At 45.6% G+C, this 20,206-nt stretch overlaps 1 protein-coding gene across 1 annotated transcript in view; it reads right to left on the reverse strand.

The window, feature by feature from the left end:
• Positions 1–3,161: 3,161 nt before the first annotated feature.
• Positions 3,162–20,206, reverse strand: part of LOC136649757 (cytochrome P450 4B1-like) — a 32,067-nt gene continuing 15,022 nt past the window's right edge. Inside the window, exons 4-12 of the mRNA XM_066626630.1 lie at positions 19,021–19,148; positions 18,691–18,815; positions 13,864–14,015; positions 12,107–12,213; positions 10,129–10,319; positions 8,486–8,619; positions 6,188–6,252; positions 5,033–5,115; positions 3,162–3,333 (exon numbers count right to left, since the gene is read on the reverse strand). Coding sequence (XP_066482727.1) covers positions 3,162–3,333; positions 5,033–5,115; positions 6,188–6,252; positions 8,486–8,619; positions 10,129–10,319; positions 12,107–12,213; positions 13,864–14,015; positions 18,691–18,815; positions 19,021–19,148 — 1,157 coding nt within the window. The remainder of the gene's footprint in view (positions 3,334–5,032; positions 5,116–6,187; positions 6,253–8,485; positions 8,620–10,128; positions 10,320–12,106; positions 12,214–13,863; positions 14,016–18,690; positions 18,816–19,020; positions 19,149–20,206) is intronic.

The following is a 20,206-nucleotide window of genomic DNA, read 5'->3' on the forward strand; positions in this document are numbered from 1 at the left end:
TTATAAACCTCCCTGCCTCTCTTCTGTTCTCAGACAAAAATCACCTAAATGGGTGCTGCATGTCCAAGAAGACCCACAGGCATCCTGAGAGCTTGCGTGGAGGTGAACCACTCACTTTGAAACGGGCAGTGGTTCGCCACCTCCTGAAGAAGCCCTCCCTGGATTCCACTGTGTTGGATAACTACCGGCCAGTCTCCAACATCCCGTTTCTGGGCAAGGTAATTGAGTGGGTGGTGGCGTCCCAACTCCAGAGGGTCTTGGATGAAGCGGATTATCTGGATCCTTTTCAATCTGGTTTCAGGCCAGGCTTTGGGACGGAAACTGCCTTGGTCGCCTTGGTGGATGACCCACGCCGGGGACTGGACGGGGGAGTATGTCCCTGTTGGTCCTGCTGGACCTCTCAGCGGCTTTCAATACCATCGACCATGGTATCCTTCTGGGCCGATTGGCCGAGTTGGGAGTTGGAGGCACTGTTTTGCGGTGGTTCCACTCCTACTTGGAGGATCGTTCCCAGATGGTGGTGCTAGGGGATGCCTGTTCGACACCCTGGCCCTTGAGGTGCGGGGTGCCACAGGGCTCAATTCTGTCCCCCTGCTATTTAACATCTACATGAAACCGCTGGGAGAGGTCATCCGGGGGTTTGGAGTGGGGTGCCATCAATATGCCGATGACACCCAGCTCTATCTCTCCTTTCCTCCAGACTCCAGGGTGGCGGTTGAGGGCCTGGAGCGTTGTCTGGAAGCAGTGAGGATCTGGATGGGGGCTAACAAGCTGAAATTAAATCAGGATAAGACAGAGGCTCTCCTGGTTCAGAAATCCTTGATGCAGGTGCTGGACTATCACCTTGCGCTGAATGGGGTTGCACTCCCTCTGAAGGAGCAGGTCCGCAGCTTGGGGGTCCACCTGGACTCGCAGCTGCTCCTGGATTCCCAGGTGGCGGCTGTGGCTAGGGGGGGCCTTTGCTCAGCTTCGGCTGGTGCACCAGCTGCGGCCATACTTGGATTGTGCAGACCTGGCCACAGTGATCCATGCCTCAGTGACATCGAGGTTAAATTACTGTAACACACTCTATGTGGGGCTGCCCTTGAAGACGGTTCGGAAACTGCAACTAGTGCAGAATGCGGCGGCCTGTGTGGTTACTGGAGGTAGGCGGTTCGACTCTGTCAGTCTGCTTCTCCAGCAGCTGCATTGGCTGCCCATTCGTTTCCGGGCCCAATTCAAGGTGCTGGTTTTGACCTTTAAAGCCCTATACTGCTCTGGACCAGGGTATCTTAGAGATCGCCTACTTCCGCACAATCCGGCTCGTCCTCTTAGGTCATCAGTGAAGGCCTTTTTGCAAGTGCCACCGCCTAGGGAGGTTACGTGGGGCGGCGGCAAGAAATAGGGCCTTCTCCGTAGTGGCACCAACGCTATGGAACTCCCTTCCCCTTGACTTAAGAATGGCTCCCTCTCTTGAGACTTTTTGTCAAGGCCTGAAGACCCTTCTGTTTAAACAAGCCTTCTGAGTTCTCGGCCTTTTTAACATCTTAATCTTTTAATCTTTAATCTTTTAATATTTTTTACAGGCCTGGTTCTTTTATGATTTGCTGCTGCTCTATGCTCTTTTTACCTGACTATTTTTTATGCTGTTTTTATATGTGTTAATATGTTTTTATTTGTTTTAAATTATGTTTTTAATCTGTTTTAACCTGTTGTAAGCTACCTTGAGTCCCTTCGGGAAGAAAGGCGGTGTAAAAATAAAGTTTTATTGTTGTTGTTGTTGTTGTTGTTGTTATATTCTTGGTAGAGAAAAAGGGTCAAAGGACAGGCATGCAGCTGGTGTTTTGCTTGTTGCTTTACCTGCTAACAAGCTTTCATTCCAAGGTATACAGGTAGATTGCTCCTTATTCGGACATCTGAAATCTAGACTATTCTGAAATAGATATTTCAGACAGATATTTTTGTCTAAGATTTGTTTGCTGTAGTGTGATCATTAGATTCTTAGAAGGTCTTGTGCTCATTCCTCTGTATAGATACAGGCTGCAAGTTCTGTTTTCTGCTCCATGGTGTGTACCTGTACAGATATTGTTGAAAAATATCAGAGGCCTATAGAAACCCATATGGGTAACAGTGAAAAGAGCAAGAGGAAGCATTGCTCATTTTATTTAAGCAATTATTCTGAAATCCAGACAAATCTGAAATCAGACACCTTTCATCCCAAGCAGTCTGGATAAGGGATACTCAACCTATATTATAATACAGTATATAGTACTTTTGCTAAGCACTTAGTTAGATTTGTCCTTATCAGTGGGGTGGGCTATCTATACCAGAAAAGCACCAGTGCTTCACCATTAGATTTGTTCATTAAATATATTGATACTCACTACAACTCCACTTATGTTGTAATGCTTCATTATTTTATGCAATACAACTTGTAGTTATGGCAGTAATCACATCAGATATATGTGTTTTGTCATTTTATGTATCTTTGTCTGGACTTTACAATGGTTTGCAGCTTGCTGTCCATACCCGCTTATTGAGTGAATGCTTATATTGTAAGTTACTCAATAAATGTATCCTTGTAAGTAAATCTGGATCTGACAAACTCTGACAAGGAGTTTGTTAGGCTTCTTGGCATCCCACAAACCTTTCAGCCCATAGGCAGGGCACACAAGGACATAAATGAGACTCAGCCCAAATCCTAACCAACTTTCCAGCACTGGCATAGCTGTGCCAATGGGACATGTGCTACATCCTGCAGTTGGGTGGCACTCATGGAGGCCTCCTCAAAGTAAGGGAATGTTTGTGCATTGCCTTTATGTCGGTGCTGGAAAGTGGGTTATGACTGTGCCCTCAGTCATTCAGGAGCTTGCTTGCAGACTCTGTTTTTGGCTCTGTGGTTTAAGTCGTGCTGCCCCGTAACACTGCCTATCCCTTGGTAAATGATCACTTGGTCACCTCCTTCACTTGCGCAGGATTGAGTTGGTAGGTAGAAGCAAACTTGCAGGCCCTTCAGCTGTTCTTCAATACAAAATGTGGCTACAGTTAAAAATTAATTGCAGATCAATATTCCATGGCTTCAAAATGTTCATTGCCAAATGATTTAATTGAACAACCCAGGAAATTGTCACTTTCTCTGCTTTCCTCCCCTATCAGCACTTGCTTCCTCTGCAGTGTCAATATCACACCACTTTCTCCAAGCGAAGGTGTATCCCGTTCTCAGAACGCAAGACAATCTGAGGGATAGGAATTGGGGGTGGATTAGTAGGATCTGGTGAAAGCTGAAATTGGAGCAAAGCCATGGCCAGAGCCACTTTCAGTTCATTCATGGCAAATTGCTGCCCAATGCAGTTCCTGAAAAGACAAGAGAGCTGGTTACAAAAGGAAACTTCTGCCCTGATACTCTTCCAAATGTGTAACTTTCCTCTGATCTCCTTAGGTCAAGAGGAATAGCATCTTTAACAATACCTAACTAAATTTGTCTAATGCCACCATGGATCATAACCCGTCCAATAAGTCAGCTTTAATACTGTACTTAAAACTGCAAAACAACCATTTACTGGCATTATTTTTAAAGTAAATATTCCTAAATTCAACAAACATATACCTTGTATTATTAAAACCATTTGCAATACAAGTTCTGTCCTTTACATGATTGAAAAGATGTTTTCATTTCAGTATAAGAAGTCCTGTCCAGTCTCTCTCTGATAAGAATTTTAGGAGTCCCTATAATTTTTGCCAATTTCATTTTAATTGTGACTAAAAGCTTTTGAGCTATGACTCTACTTGTGTTGGAAAGGTCAAAGGGTTCTTCTTAATTTGTTGTAAGTTATCCCTTCATTACTCTGATATGGAAAAGCCAATCAACACAACAGGCTAGATCAGTGGTTCCCAAACTGTACAGGAATTTGGGAACTGGGGTAAGTGCTTGAGGGGGAGGGGCGAAGACAGCAATGTGATCACCACAATCATGTCACTGCCAGGACCAAAAGGGTTTTTTTGAGACTTATATACCTGACAGCACCAACCCTCCAGTTGGTGCAGGGAACCCACAGACCCCTTTGCATGGCTTCCCAAGCCTCCAAAATGCTAAAAATAGCAATTGCGACTCACTTCTGGTTTTGTATTGCAAACCGGGTCACAACTGCAGAGGAGCCTGCAAGCTTCCTGTACTATCCGGAGGGCCAACGCTGTCAAGTCTAAAAAAACATTTTGGCCCCGACAGCAATGCGATTGTGGTGACTGTGTCACTGTCTTTGCCAACACCCTGCCCTTTAAGAGATAGGGTTTCCCTGGCTGGGGCATCATGTCTTCCCAGTTTGGGAACCTCTGGGCTAGAGCAATGTTTTTCAGATTCTTCCTGTCTTAACAAACTTAACTTCCTTATCTCGCCATCTTGCAGTCTCTTTCCTGATCTCTTATACCTCTACAACCAAATCCCTCAATCTGGAGGTGTTCCCATCTCTGTTATCATTGATTTGCTGTTATGATTTCAAGGAAGATGGGCAGCTTTGGGTCTGGCAGGTGAGTCTCAAGGGGGATTTTGGAGATCACCCAATTGAATATTTGGTTCATTGAAGTCAGTATTGTGCAAGTCCATGTTGAATAATGTCAGCAGATCAGGCCTGAGAAGGGGAATAGGATACAGCATGTACCACCAGCACCAATCCTGACTCTCCCAGGCCCAATCCACCCAATCCCTGTCCCCATTGTTTCCCTCCCCCTGCCCTATTTAACCCCCAGTCCAGCCCCCGCCCTAACTCCACCCTCGCATTGCACAGTGCTAGACTTCTCCAGCAGGGGACCTCTGCTGTGCTCTGGCTTTCCCACTGGCACCACAGGATACTGTGCTGGTGCAAAATGCTTTATGGCACTTTGCAACAGGTTGTGCCAGCGGAGCGTGTGCTCCACCGGTGCTAGTAATGAATAGGATTGTGCCAAAAATTTCAGAATGTGTTACTGCAGGAACTGCCCCTATGTAACCAGTGATTAGTTGTCCATGATGTCTCATAACCTAATGGATATTCTGATGTCTATATTATACAAAGTTCACCTTGGTCCAGCAGAGAAAGGCAAGAAGGCATGGGAGTTTCGGCTAGCTGTGTTGTCTGGTGAAAACCGCAGAGGGTCAAATACCTAAAGTAAATAACATGAGAAAATTTTTAAAAACCTCTTTATAAAAGTACTTTCCCCCCCCCCCCAAAATATAATTTTCTTTTTCTCTTTTTTGAAGTCTCACTGAAATGCCATAAAAAAGAGTGAACTCCCTACGTCAGCAGTGCTCACACCGTGGACCATGACCAGATTTTTGGTGGGTTGCAAAAGGAAAAGCTGACAAGGAAAAGTATTGAACCCTGTGGAAACTGAAATGGAGCTGCTTGTGGGTGTTTACTCATGAGTAGGCAATTGTGACTCAGTTCACTTTGAAGGGCAGGAACACAACACCACTAGAAAGGAACACAACTGAAAGGAACACAACACTACTAGAATGGTCCCCATCTGATGAATGCAGGCCCAAAAAACAATCAGCTTGGAGGGGGAGAAGGAAGTCCCCCCCCTCCAAGCTGACAAGAAAAATGTATTGAGCCCTATGAAAAGCTAAACAGAGCCACACATGTGTCTACTCTCAAGTAGGTGATGATGCCTTTGCTATTATTGAAGATCCAGCAAAGGGGGATGAAAGATCACCAGAATGGTCCTAATTTGATGAATGTGGAGCTCAACAAACTCTCCAGGAGTGGGTCCCCCCAACCATAATAAAAAGAATTAAAACAGAGGCTTGAGCAGCTGGTAAAGTTGTGTTTTTTTTAAAGATTCATAAAGCTAGGTGGGTCCCGATAGAGTGTCATTTTAAAAAGTGAATCCTGGTGGTAAAAAGTTTGGGAAGTACTACCCTAATTCACTGTATACTTTTGGTCATTTGGGGAACAAGATCCCAATGTTTCTCATTGCAAGGGTCAATCCAGTCTTGGATTCATTTGTTACAAGTGTCCCAACTCGATTGATGTAACTATCAAATATGGAGAGCTATGCTAATATCTAAACAGGGACTTCTCAGTTTGCTAAGAGGTGGAAAAGGATGTAATTTCAAGCTCCTTTTCAGTTCTGTGAGATGCCATTTGTAGTGTTCCTGATTTTTTTAGGCCTCCAGTTTGACCTAGCCAGGACAAGCTTGTAGGTAAATTGTTGTAATGTTAAAACAGCATACCTCTGGATCATTCCATATGGCAGGGTTCTTATGGATGAGATGAATGCTTAACACAACCCAAGCTCCTAGGAAGCAGTTAATGTGAGAAAGGAATTGAGTTTAGTTTAGTTTTTATGGTTATGTCCTACCTTTCCTATAAATTACAACCCAATACCATAATTGGTATTATTAACAACGACATCAAAAATTCACAACGACATCATTATTAAATTATTAAAACGACATCATTATTAAATTATTAAAACGACATCAAAATTTCACAAAATTATTAAAACGACATCAAAAATTCACAACGACAGCCACTCTTTATAGCCTTCATAGATCTCACAAAGGCTTTCGACCTGGTCAGCAGAGACGGCCTCTTCAAGATTCTCCCCAAGATCGGATGTCCACCCAGGCTCCTCAGCATCATCAGATCTTTCCACAAGGACATGAAGGGCACTGTTGTCTTCGATGGCTCCACATCAGACCCTTTTGACATCCGAAGCGGAGTGAAGCAGGGCTGTGTTCTTGCACCAACCTTGTTTGGGATTTTCTTCGCTGTCCTGCTGAAGCAGGCCTTTGGAACTGCAACAGAAGGCATCTATCTCCGGACCAGATCAGACGGAAAGCTCTTCAACCTCTCCAGACTGAGAGCAAAATCCAAAGTCCAGCTGAAATGTCTGCGTGACTTCCTCTTTGCCGACGATGCAGCTGTCACTACCCACTCTGCCAAAGATCTCCAGCAGCTCATGGATCGTTTTAGCAAGGCCTGCCAAGATTTTGGACTGACAATCAGCCTGAAGAAAACACAGGTCATGGTTCAGGATGTGGACTCACCTCCCTGCATTACAATCTCTGAGCATGAACTGGAGGTTGTCCATGACTTTGTGTACCTTGGCTCAACGATCTCCGACACTCATTCTCTCGATACCGAGTTAAACAAGTGCATCGGTAAAGCAGCTACCACGTTTTCCAGACTCACAAAGAGAGTCTGGTCCAACAAGAAGCTGACGGAACATACCAAGATCCAGGTCTACAGAGCTTGCGTCCTGAGTACACTTCTGTACTGCAGCAAGTCATGGACTCTTCGCTCACAACAGGAGAGGAAACTGAGCGCTTTCCACATGCGCTGCCTCCGACGCATCCTCGGCATCACCTGGCAGGACAAAGTTCCAAACAACACAGTCCTGGAACGTGCTGGAATCCCTAGCATGTATTCACTGCTGAAACAGAGACGCCTGCGTTGGCTTGGTCATGTCGTGAGAATGGATGATGGCCGGATCCCAAAGGATCTCCTCTATGGAGAACTCGTGCAAGGAAAGCGCCCTACAGGTAGACCACAGCTGCGATACAAGGACATCTGCAAGAGGGATCTGAAGGCCTTAGGGATGGACCTCAACAAGTGGGAAACCCTGGCCTCTGAGCGGCCCGCTTGGAGGCAGGCTGTGCAGCATGGCCTTTCCCAGTTTGAAGAGACACTTTGCCAACAGTCTGAGGCTAAGAGGCAAAGAAGGAAGGCCCATAGCCAGGGAGACAGACCAGGGACAGACTGCACTTGCTCCCGGTGTGGAAGGGATTGTCACTCCCGGATTGGCCTTTTCAGCCACATTAGACGCTGTGCCAGAACCACCTTTCAGAGCGCGATACCATAGTCTTTCGAGACTGAAGGTTGCCAATACTTTCAATACCATAATTACACAACATAAACATAAAAAGCATTTAAAATACAAGTACAGATTGCAGAATAACATGAAAAGCACAAGAGATAAAATCAAGAAGCAAAAACAGATGAGTCCAAAGTATAATTTAGCTAATTAAAACCAGTCTTGCAAAAAGGAAAAGCTTTCTGTGTTGGTTTTAAAAGTCAGCACCACTTTCAACCACCAGGAGGCTTCAGAGCCACCTTTGTTTCAACTACTTTCACTCAATTTTCCTAAATGAGAGTTAATGCCATTGTATTTTCCTTATGAATGAAACTACATCAAAAAGAATATACATCAGATTGAAAAGTGGCTCTTTTCCACTCTCTATACAGCATTAACAATGTTCACAAATGATGCAATCAAGAATAAAAATGATCCACCTGTGTGATTCTCAGGATGTTAACTCAGAAATGAGTCTGCCAAGTTCAATAGCACCGATTCTTCTTGAATCTTTACGTTCACTGGAAATATGCTCCAAAACTAATAACAGCACTCTAGCTACTGAACTGACTCTCTTCTACATAGATGTCAGTTCTGTCAAAGTCAACATGTGCTGTATCTAGATATCTAGAAAGAAATTATGTCCAAAAGGAAAAAATGAAAGGAATTGCACCTTCTGGTAAGCTCCGGCCATCAAAAAATGTGATGGGTTTGTTGAGCTGCCGGGACACTCCTGGTACGGGAGAGTAAAGGCGGAGGCTCTCTTTAATGCACATGGTGCAGTAAGTCATCTCACTGAGGTCATTCCTGAAAAAAGGCAAAGACAGAGTGAGAGCCTAATCCTGTCCAACTTTTCAGCACCAATGCAGCTGCAATGTGGCCCTGAGGTAAGGGAACATTTGTCCTCTTACCTTGAGGAAGCTTCTTTGACTGCCCCCAACCACAGGATGCAGCACACACCCTGTTGACAATACTGCATTGGCGGTGGAAAATTGGACAGAATTGGGTCCTGAGTCAGTCAATAAGCAAAATCTGCACAGGAGGCATTCCACTTGGCAACATTGGTTGTATTTTCAGACACTTTCCTAATGATTCCTAGCATGGAAATTGCGTGTTTCACAACTGCTATTCAACATGACTCAATGTCCCTTTCCTGGTTAGTCACTGACAACTCTTATTGCATCAGTGGATGGGAGAGAACAATGTTCAATGAAGTATTCACCTTTATGAACTTATTTTTGTTTAAGGGAAACTTCCTCATTTTAAAGGTTTTGGGGGAAAAGCCTTCTAGCAAACTCTAGTAAACACTAACAGCCCAATCCTACCTTAGGTTCCCTGCACTGATGCAGCAGCACCTGCACAGACTATGCTGCATCCTGTGGAAGGGGGGGGAGGGAGTTTAGCAGGAGGAAAGTCTACTCAGGGTACTGGGTCAGCTAAGAACTGCAGCAGCAGTATCACTGATACTTATCAGCAGATCAGGCCTGGAACAGGATAGGATATGGCACACACCGGCGCCACTGATTTTACCCGCCTCAAAGGCCCGATCAGCCCGCCCCTGCTTCCTTTTCATCCCCACCCCCACCCCCATGAAGCCTCTCATGACCTCTTACCTTTCTCACTCACTTCTCATACTTTCCATCTCATACTTTTTCATACTTTCCTTCTTGCGTACACTGAATGGTAACTGCAGAGCACAGCGGAGGCAGCAAAGTACTGAAAAGTAACCATGGCTGGGGAGGCTATGAGAACCCCACTCTGATGCTTGGTTTTAGGAATGCACAAGAGCCATGAACAATGGAGGGCTCAGGCAATCTCTAGTGCTGGGGTAGACCAGGGAGAATTGAACTGGGCTGGATGGGTCCTTCCTGCCACTCAGTGCTATTCCTTGCTGTATCCATAGTTTCCCAAAGCACATGTATTAAGTGGTTCTCAAAGCCCTACTTGGACGTTGAGGCTATAGTATTTGCAGAGGCAAGGGATTGCTGTAGCAATCACAGTGCTGCCTCAATCAAGGGGCTTGTAAACATAACTGGGGGGTAGCTTGCAGCCTCCTCTGTAGGCCTCCCTGCTGCTCCAAACTGCTTTCTTTGGTGATTGCACCCATCCCCTGCACCCTCCAGATGGCCAACGCTACCCCCCAGGTATGTTTACAAGCCCCTTGATCACTATAGCACCATGATTGCTATGGTACTGTTGCTGCAGTCATTATGGGCTGCTCCCCTTAAAAGGAAATGGCCTGGTTCTCCTGGCAACCCACCAGTTTGAGAACCACTGCTCCAATCCTTGCATTATTATGGAGACAGGAGAACTCACCACTGAATGGTGTCACGGTCCCCCATAATGGCCTTTATCTCCTCCCTGCATTTCTGCTGGTGTTCTGGGTTTTGGGCCATACAGTACAACAGCCAGGAGATCCCACTGGCCGTGGTATCGTGACCCTCAAACATGAAAGTGTCCACCTCAGCCCGGAGGTCTTCATCTGACAGTGGATTTCCCTTGTCATCCTAAAAATAAAAAAACTTTATCAGTTGGGGATTTTGTCCAGGAATTCACTGTACTGGTCTGTTGTTGCTGCTACACATTATGGTGAAATTTGGTACGCACCAGACTACATGGTTCGCAACAGTTAATTTATAGGCGGTGGGTTTCCTCTGCATGTAATATAAATTTTCATCATCATTCTATAGGAACTGGAACTAACAGAAGCAAAACAAAAGTAATGCTTTTGTTTATGTTGTTTTTTTGGGGGGGGGGGAAGATATCTTCAGGAAAGGAAAAGAAAAATGAAACTTCTTCCTTAATGGTATTCCTAAATTAAAAACCTGCCATATTTGCAGGTTTCATTTGGGTTGAAATAAGTGTTTAATTCTATGTACACGCACACAAAATCCTACAGAAACACATTAGAAAATGCAACAAGTAATAAAATGGTGTTCATCCCCTTCAGTTCTGGGCATCAAATCCAGCCCAAGCAACCAAAGTTTCACATCTCTTCTCAAACACACGTTTTGGCTTTCATGTGCTCCAGGGCAACAAACTCTGGAACAGCCTTGAAGAATGTTGCCAGTGCACACAGTGTACTTTAAAAGCACAGAGAGGCCATTACTGTGAGGGTCATCTTGGTTGTCCTCAGAGATCAAGAAAGAATGCAGGGGAAGATGCAGTCCTATACGTGCTTACCAAAGAGCAAATTTCATTGAGCACACTAGGGTATACTTCTAAATAAACATGTATAGAATTGCACTTTTAATTATGTTGGGTCAAAGATATTTGGGACCATACAGATCAAAACAAGAAATTTGACAGACAGCTCCTAGTAAGTAATTGACTAAATTTTAGCTCCAAGGATAAATAGGATACATATATGAACGTTAAGAATTTCTTCCCGGATGATGAGTGGAGGCCACTGTAGGCAAATGTGAACAAGTCTCTTGGTTCTTTCCCTCTACTCTCTCTCTCTTTTCCAAAAATAAAAAATAAAAAAATCAGAATAAAAATTAGGCTGCTTTCTGCATCACCTTACAGTTCCAAATACTCATCAAAACAAATTTCACATGCAGTACGTTACAATAGTCCAGCTTTAAGATAACAAGCTCATGAATGGCAGCTGCAAGTTCATTTGATTTAAAATGTTGATTTGATTTAAGTTGCAAATATTTGATTTAAAAGAGTCACAGGTGGTTCAGGTCATATGGACCCAATCCTGTCCTCTACTAGCCTATGCAATGCAGCCACACTGCTGGAGTACAAGCTGCTTCCTATGTTTGGGGGATGGGATGGGGCAACAAAACTGACTGGAAGAGGTTAGTAAAAAAAATTTTTTTTACTTACCTCTCTGTAGGTGCAAGGCTGTCAATGGGTCTCCTTGGACCTACACCAGCTATTTTACTAGTGTAAGTTCAAGGAGAGGCAGGGGACATGTTAGACCTAGAAAACAGGAATAAGATTCCAGCGTGCGTTGCTGCCACTGACATCTGCCCCCTCCTGCCCTCAACATGCCCCCTGCCCTCCTGGTTCCCCACCCTGAACTTCCCCCAAACCACCTATGAACTGACCCCGCTGACTCCTTACCTGCTCCAACGCGGACCGAATTCATCACTGGTGGGTAATGGAGCCTCTGGCTATTTGCATAGGGAGTTCCAGTGTGCACAACAGCAGCACAACATTTACAGCTCCACCGCAACACTTATGACAGTGGAGCAGGAGTTCCACAGTCACAAACGCCCAATAGTATTGGGCAGCGGGTCTAACAAGTTGGACTGTGGAATTCAAAGTTTTCCCCATTACTTACTTTGGCACAGAGAAGAATGTCAAGAAAATCCAGGTGTCTTTTCTTCAGAATTTTTTGGAGTTCTGCCTCATCCTTTAAAGATTCTTTTCTCCACCTGATGATCTCATCTGTGTTAGAAAATAGTTTTCATCGTGTCCCAATTAAATTAAAAGAGATGATCACGGTGCCAAGGTGAATTTCAAAATAGCAATATCTGCTATATATGGATATGCGGTTGTTTGCTGAACACCTGTGCATATGACACAAGAAACACCCTTCTTGGTCAGGCTAAAGGCCCATTTAGACAACCTATTTCACATGGTCGCCCATCAACCAGCTCAGGGAAGACCATAAGCCAGCACAAAACACATACTTTAGTTAGGATTCAATCCTAATGAGGTCTACTCAGAAGTAAGTCCTATTTTGTTCAATGGGGCTTACTCTCAGGAAAGTGTGGTTAGGATTGCAGTCTTAATCACATTTGTTTCCATACACTGGTTTGTAATTTGTAGCCTCTGTATATTTTATATCCAGCCAATTCATATACACTTACTATGTACAATTCCTAGCAACATCTTGTCCGAATTCAAACTCAGAGGAATAAAATTTTGAAGGAGAATTTGTAACTGTAACCTCTGAGGAAGGCATTTTGTTAAACTGCAGTGGGCAATGCATTTGAAAGTGCATTTCAAATGAAATAGCTAGCTTGACAAAACAGCTAGCTTGACACAACTAGCTGTAATGCTAAACAGGAAGCTGAAGTTAACCATTTCTTGTTTAACATTGGAGCTATTTTCATTCACCATTCAAGCTGCTGCCAGCCTTCTCTGTAATGCTATAACCTATAAGCTTAAATGCCTATAGAGACCTGTTAAAACAAAAGCTTTCCCAGTAAGCTTTTTAACAATGTTAATGGACGCCAGGGAGGGGCGTGTGCGGGGAAGTCCCTGATCAGCAGATAACTGAATCTGCAGATATGGGATCAGCAGATACGGGGGGGGGGGGGCCTGTCTGTATTAATTCTTCTTCAGCTACCAGTTGGAGGTTTGCCTTGTTTTGTTTCTTGGGCCCTCTGGGGATTGCCTTCATTTTCTTTATTCTAAAGAAAGTGTGTCCACTTTGGAACCTATAAAACAGCCATTTTCAACCACTGTGCCATGGCACACTGGTGTGCCGCAAATGGTCTGCAGGAGTTTGGGGTAGGTTCATTTATTAATAGGGTCTTTGGGGGTTGTGGGCCCCCCACCAACAGCATGGTGTGCCTTGTCCATTGTCAAAAAACTGATGGTGTGCCTTGACAATTTTAGTTCCTTATCAGTGTGCCATGAGACCAAAAAAGGTTGAAAACCACTGCTATAAAAGCATAACACTGCAAAAATTCACTCCTATTACTCCTATTACTCCAAATTTGAAGATATAATAATGATACTAATAATACAGGTATTTATATACCGCCTTTCTTGGTCGTCAGATTTCTCCTCAGACTTTATTCAAGGCGGTTTACGTAGGCAGGCTATTTAAATCCCCGTAGGGATTTTTACAATTGAATGAAGGTTCTATCTTTCAAGAACCACAACATTTCAGATGTTTCTTTCTGATCTGGTATCACATTCTGGCCTCCATCCTCCCACGCTCAGAGCAGATGGAATAACTCAGCTCAGCTTGTCAGCTGCTTCAAGGTCGCACGGTGCCGGTGGCCTCGAACTGGCGACCTGCAGATGTTATCTTCAGGCAAACGGAGGCTCTACCCTCTAGATCAGACCTCCTGCCCAAAGTACCTGTATGGAGGTGAGCAACTTGACATGCCTTCCGGAACTGAAATCCTTGTGGGGTGAACCAGTAAGTCAGGTCACTCTGACCCAGGATGTTATACGTTCTGCTAAATACCAAGGAGCAAAGATCAAAAACGGCTTGAACATAAGAATTCTTCCTGGGGAAAACAAGACATAGAATCACCAAAATAGAATCTGACCTAGAATTTGACCATGGTCTGGGACCATGGCCTAAAGACTCAAGACCACAATTGAGCATAGGACTGTGGCAGCTGCTTTACACTGTGTTCAGACCATTGGTCCAGTACCTTGTTATTGTCTACACCAGAGGTCTTCAGCAAGTGCTTTAGGACTCAGAAGCAGGTCAACACTGCTTCAGATACAGTAATAGAAAACCACATGGCAACTGATCCACCTTGCCTACTTGAAAGGGAGGAGGATCCCCCCCCTGACAAGTTGAAGAGCACTCATCTACTCTTGGATAAGAGAGAAGAAGGTCACGTTGCAGATCATGGTGAAATATTTGCCAGCCAACAAGTGACATGTAGAAGGAATGTGACATATGTGGCTGGGCTGTGTGTTTCACCACTGTGAACTATTATTTGGAATGAAAATCCAATGTTCATGAAAGCCTGCTGATCATTGGGAGGGCACCAGGATGCAGGTCTCTTGTTATCTGGTGTGCTCGCTGGGGCATTTGGTGGGCTACTGTGAGATACAGGAAGCTGGACTAGATGGGCCTATGGCCTGATCCAGTGGGGCTGTTCTTATGTTCTTATGCAAGGAGCTCCAGGGTCTCAGGGAATGCGTCTGCTCCCTTGAAGTCTTGGTGGCCGACCTGGAGAAGGGCAGGCAGGCAGAGGAGGACCGTGGGGAGACTTCTGGGGACGATCAGGCTTCGTTCCAACCTCAGGCGTGCAGCTCCTCGGCTGCCCAGGTGGGAAGTCTCGGGACTGGAGGACGTCATCCTGGAGAGGAGGGAAACAATCCCCTAGGGGGGACCCCTTCTCCAGGGGATGGGCCCGTATCCGAACGCACTCGGGATACTCCTCGGCAGGAGGGAGGGTCGGGGGCTTCTTGTAGTGGGGGATTCAATTATTAGAAACATAGGGGGGGGGTTGCGACGGATGTGAGGACCGCATGGTGACTTGCCTGCCTGGTGCGAAGGTTGTGGACATCACTTCTTGTCTAGACAGGCTAGTAGACAGTGCTGGGGGAGAGGTAGCGGCTGTGGTGCATGTCGGCACCAACGACGTGGGCAAGTGTAGCTGGGAGGTCCTGGAGGCCAAATTTAGGCTTTTAGGCAGGAAGCTGAAAGCCAGGACCTCAAAGGTAGCATTCTCTGAAGTGCTACCTGTTCCACGTGCAGGGCCAGCTAGGCAGGCGGAGATCAGGGGTCTCAATGCGTGGATGAGACGGTGGTGTAGGGAGGAGGGGTTTAGATTCGTTAGGCACTGGGGAACTTTTTGGGACAAGCGGGGCCTGTACAAGAGGGACGGGCTCCACTTGAACCAGAATGGAACCAGACTGCTGGCGCATAACATTAAAAAGGTGGCAAAGCAGCTTTTAAACTGATCCCTGGGGGAAGGCCGACAGGAGTCGAGGAGCATCCGGTTCGGGACTCCTCATCCCTATAGGATGAGGATGGGGAGGTTAGAGAACAACAAGACAAAGGCAGAGTAGGAGAAGAAATTGGGAAAGGTAGTGTGATGGGATGTGATAGACGGTTTGGCACAATGAGAGGATGCGGGGACAAAGGAGCGAATAAGCAGCGCATCCTGGGGCATTCCATGTGAATGCCCGAAGTCTACGAGCAAAGGTGGGAGAACTGGAATGTCTGGTGACAAGGGAAAATATTGACATAGTGGGCATAACGGAAACCTGGTGGAATGCGGAGAATCAGTGGGATACCGCAATCCCGGGCTATAAACTCTACAGGAGGGACAGGCAGGGGCGTGTTGGAGGTGGGGTGGCCCTTTATGTTAAGGAAGGGATAGAATCCAGCAAAGTAGAGATTGAAGGTGGGTCCGACTCCACCGTAGAATCTCTGTGGGTTAAATTACCAGGCTTGTGCAGCGATGTAATACTGGGGGCGTGCTATCGTCCTCCAGACCAGAAATCGGATGGGGACCTTGAAATGAGGAAACAGATCAGGGAGGTGACAAGGAGGGACAGGATTGTAATCATGGGGGACTTCAATTATCCTCATATTGACTGGGTCAATTTGTGTTCTGGTCACGATAAGGAAACCGGATTTCTTGACGTGCTAAATGACTGTGGCTTAGATCAGCTAGTCACGGATCCCACCAGAGGACAGGTGACTCTGGATTTAATATTGTGTGGTACGCAGGACCTGGTTAGAGATGTAAACGTTACTGAGCCATTGGGGAACAGTGATCATGCTGCGATCCGTTTTGACGTGCGTGTTGGGGGAAGAATACCAGGCAAATCTCTAACAAAAACCCTTGACTTCCGACAGGCGGACTTCCCTCAAATGAGGAGGCTGGTTAGAAGGAGGTTGAAAGGGAGGGTAAAAAGAGTCCAATCTCTCCAGAGTGCATGGAGGCTGCTTAAAATAAAAGTAATAGAGGCCCAGCAGAGGTGTATACCGCAAAGAAAGAAGGGTTCCACTAAATCCAGGAGGGTGCCCGCATGGCTAACCAGCCAAGTTAGAGAGGCTGTGAAGGGCAAGGAAGCTTCCTTCCGTAAATGGAAGTCTTGCCCTAATGAGGAGAATAAAAAGGAGCATAAACTGTGGCAAAAGAAATGTAAGAAGGTGATACTGGAGGCCAAGCGAGACTATGAGGAACGCATGGCCAGCAACATTAAGGGGAATAATAAAAGCTTCTTCAAATATGTTAGAAGCAGGAAACCCGCCAGAGAAGCGGTTGGCCCCCTGGATGGTGAGGGAGGGAAAGGGGAGATAAAAGGAGATTTAGAGATGGCAGAGAAATTAAATGAGTTCTTTGCATCTGTCTTCACGGCAGAAGACCTCGGGCAGATACCGCTGCCCGAACGGCCCCTCCTGACCGAGGAGTTAAGTCAGATAGAGGTTAAAAGAGAAGATGTTTCAGACCTCATTGATAAATTAAAGATCAATAAGTCACCGGGCCCTGATGGCATCCACCCAAGAGTTATTAAGGAATTGAAGAATGAAGTTGCAGACCTCTTGACTAAGGTATGCAACTTGTCCCTCAAAATGGCCATGGTGCCAGAAGATTGGAGGATAGCAAATGTCACACCTATTTTTAAAAAGGGAAAGAGGGGGGACCCGGGAAACTATAGGCCGTCAGCCTAACATCCATACCGGGTAAGATGGTGGAATGCCTCATCAAAGATAGGATCTCAAAACACATAGACGAACAGGCCTTGCTGAGGGAGAGTCGGCATGGCTTCTGTAAGGGTAAGTCTTGCCTCACGAACCTTATAGAATTCTTTGAAAAGGTCAACAGGCATGTGGATGCGGGAGAACCCGTGGACATTATATATCTGGACTTTCAGAAGGCGTTTGACACGGTCCCTCTACTGAAAAAATTCAACAGTCACGGAATTAGAGGACAGGTCCTCTCATGGATTGAGAACTGGTTGGAGGCCAGGAAGCAGAGAGTGAGTGTCAATGGGCAATTTTCACAATGGAGAGAGGTGAAAAGCAGTGTGCCCCAAGGATCTGTCCTGGGACTGGTGCTTTTCAACCTCTTCATAAATGACCTGGAGACAGGGTTGAGCAGTGAAGTGGCTAAGTTTGCAGACGACACCAAACTTTTCCGAGTGGTGAAGACCAGAAGTGATTGTGAGGAGCTCCAGAAGGATCTCTCCAGACTGGCAGAATGGGCAGCAAAATGGCAGATGCGCTTCAATGTCAGTAAGTGTAAAGTCATGCACATTGGGGCAAAAAATCAAAACTTTAGATATAGGCTGATGGGTTCTGTGCTGTCTGTGACAGATCAGGAGAGAGATCTTGGGGTGGTGGTGGACAGGTCGATGAAAGTGTCGACCCAATGTGCGACGGCAGTGAAGAAGGCCAATTCTATGCTTGGGATCATTAGGAAGGGTATTGAGAACAAAACAGCTAGTATTATAATGCCATTGTACAAATCTATGGTAAGGCCACACCTGGAGTATTGTGTCCAGTTCTGGTCGCCGCATCTCAAAAAAGACATAGTGGAAATGGAAAAGGTGCAAAAGAGAGCGACTAAGATGATTACGGGGCTGGGGCACCTTCCTTATGAGGAAAGGCTACAGCGTTTGGGCCTCTTCAGCCTAGAAAAGAGACGCCTGAGGGGGGACATGATTGAGACATACAAAATTATGCAGGGGATGGACAGAGTGGATAGGGAGATGCTCTTTACACTCTCACATAATACCAGAATCAGGGGACATCCACTAAAATTGAGTGTTGGGCGGGTTAGGACAGACAAAAGAAAATATTTCTTTACTCAGCGTGTGATCGGTCTGTGGAACTCCTTGCCACAGGATGTGGTGATGGCGTCTAGCCTGGACACCTTTAAAAGGGGATTGGACAAGTTTCTGGAGGAAAAATCCATTATGGGGTACAAGCCATGATGTGTATGTGCAACCTCCTGATTTTAGAAATGGGTTATGTCAGAATGCCAGATGCAAGGGAGGGCACCAGGACGAGGTCTCTTGTTATCTGGTGTGCTCCCTGGGGCATTTGGTGGGCCGCTGTGAGATACAGGAAGCTGGACTAGATGGGCCTATGGCCTGATCCAGTGGGGCTGTTCTTATGTTCTTATTTTCTGTCATTGCATAGTGTACCCTGAGCCAGTAAGAGTTAGGAGGAACTTTCTCTCCAAGAAGTTTGTCAATACTGACCTGTCCATTTGACAATTGCTGCTGTGACTGAAGGCACATTTCATGATGCTGTCAAGAGTCATCAAGCTCACATGTTCAAAGAGCTCCACTGATTTCCCCTGTGTGACCAGCTGCTCCCATTTATCCTAAGTCAGTGAGAAAAATAGTTTAGAGCTCATCCTGCCTCACAAGCTCTCCAAGAGTGCAAAGCTGCTTTTCTTGGTCCAAATGAACAGTGTGACTCTAGAAAAAGCTCATTGAACAGAGCATCCTGACAAGGGAGATGTTGCTTCTGGGGTTCCATAACTGACTAGAGAGCAACAGTCACAGAACTGGAGAAATGGCACCTACCAGCATCACTTTTGTCGACTCTGCCATCAGTGTGACGTAGGGTTTCAGAATTGTATAATGGAAACCTGGAGTCAGTAGTTTTCGATGCTGAACCCACTTCGGCCCATCGAGGACCAACAAGCCTTTTCCTGAGGAATACAGGAATCCGTGATCACTTTAGGCTCCACAAATACACTATGGAATTCCCTCCCCTTTGAATTGAGAGCAGCTTCCTCATTATTAGCATTCCGGCGGAGCCTGAAGACTTTTTTATTCAGGAAAGCCTTCGAGGCACTATAAGGGCTGCTGTTATAAATTTGTCTTTTACTGCATGCTATGTATTTTATCCATGTATTTTATCTTGTTTTAATTGTTTTAACTGTTTTGTATTTTTAATCTTTATCTGCTGTTTTGTATTTTTAACCTGATTGTTAGCCACCTTGGGTGCCCTTTGGGAGAAAAGCGGAATATAAATCAAATAAATAAATAAATATACAGTCTTGAGATCATCAGAGGAAACAATCTTCTGGGGTTATCTGAACTTTATTTTTGCACTGGAATTTCTTTGCCAGATCTAGTTCATCTTCCGTAAGTTCCAAGCACAAAAATGGGATAAGGAGTAGACTGAACTAGATTTGACTTCAATCACGCCACTGGCCCTGACCTGCAATTTAGCTGGTGCAAGTCCATTTAACCCAGGAAGGTGGCTCAAGGCCAAGGAGAGGGATATCGGCAGTGGTGCTACCACTGATGCTATCCCATTCCTGGCCTCAATCTACCCTCCTGCCTGCCCCCAGGCTCTTCCCTGTTCCTGCTCCTCCTTGCCCCACTCCGTCTACTCCCCCCCACCTCTGTGTTGACTCACCGTTCCTGAGGCTGTTGTGAGGCCACTGGCACGTGGTGACAGCCACTTACCTCTTGCAGTAGAGGCCCAGCTGGACAAAACAGCTTGTCATGTTTTAAAACACCATCGTTCCAGCAGCGTGAGGCTCCCATACAATTGGGCCTAAGGTCTTATGAATCTGAGTACCTTCTAATATTTCTTGAAATTAATATTTCTAAAGGCTAGCAATTTTGCTCCAGGGTTTGTTTTCTTGCTTTCAAAATCTCCCTACGTCTGCTTCTAAGACCAAGATAAAATCAAGAGAGCTTTTCGTAATGTGATTACCAATCAGGATGAAGTTCAAGGAATAGATTGTGCCAACAG

This window comes from Tiliqua scincoides, chromosome 4, assembly GCF_035046505.1.
Source record: "Tiliqua scincoides isolate rTilSci1 chromosome 4, rTilSci1.hap2, whole genome shotgun sequence".
Classification (NCBI taxonomy): Eukaryota; Metazoa; Chordata; class Lepidosauria; order Squamata; family Scincidae; genus Tiliqua; species Tiliqua scincoides.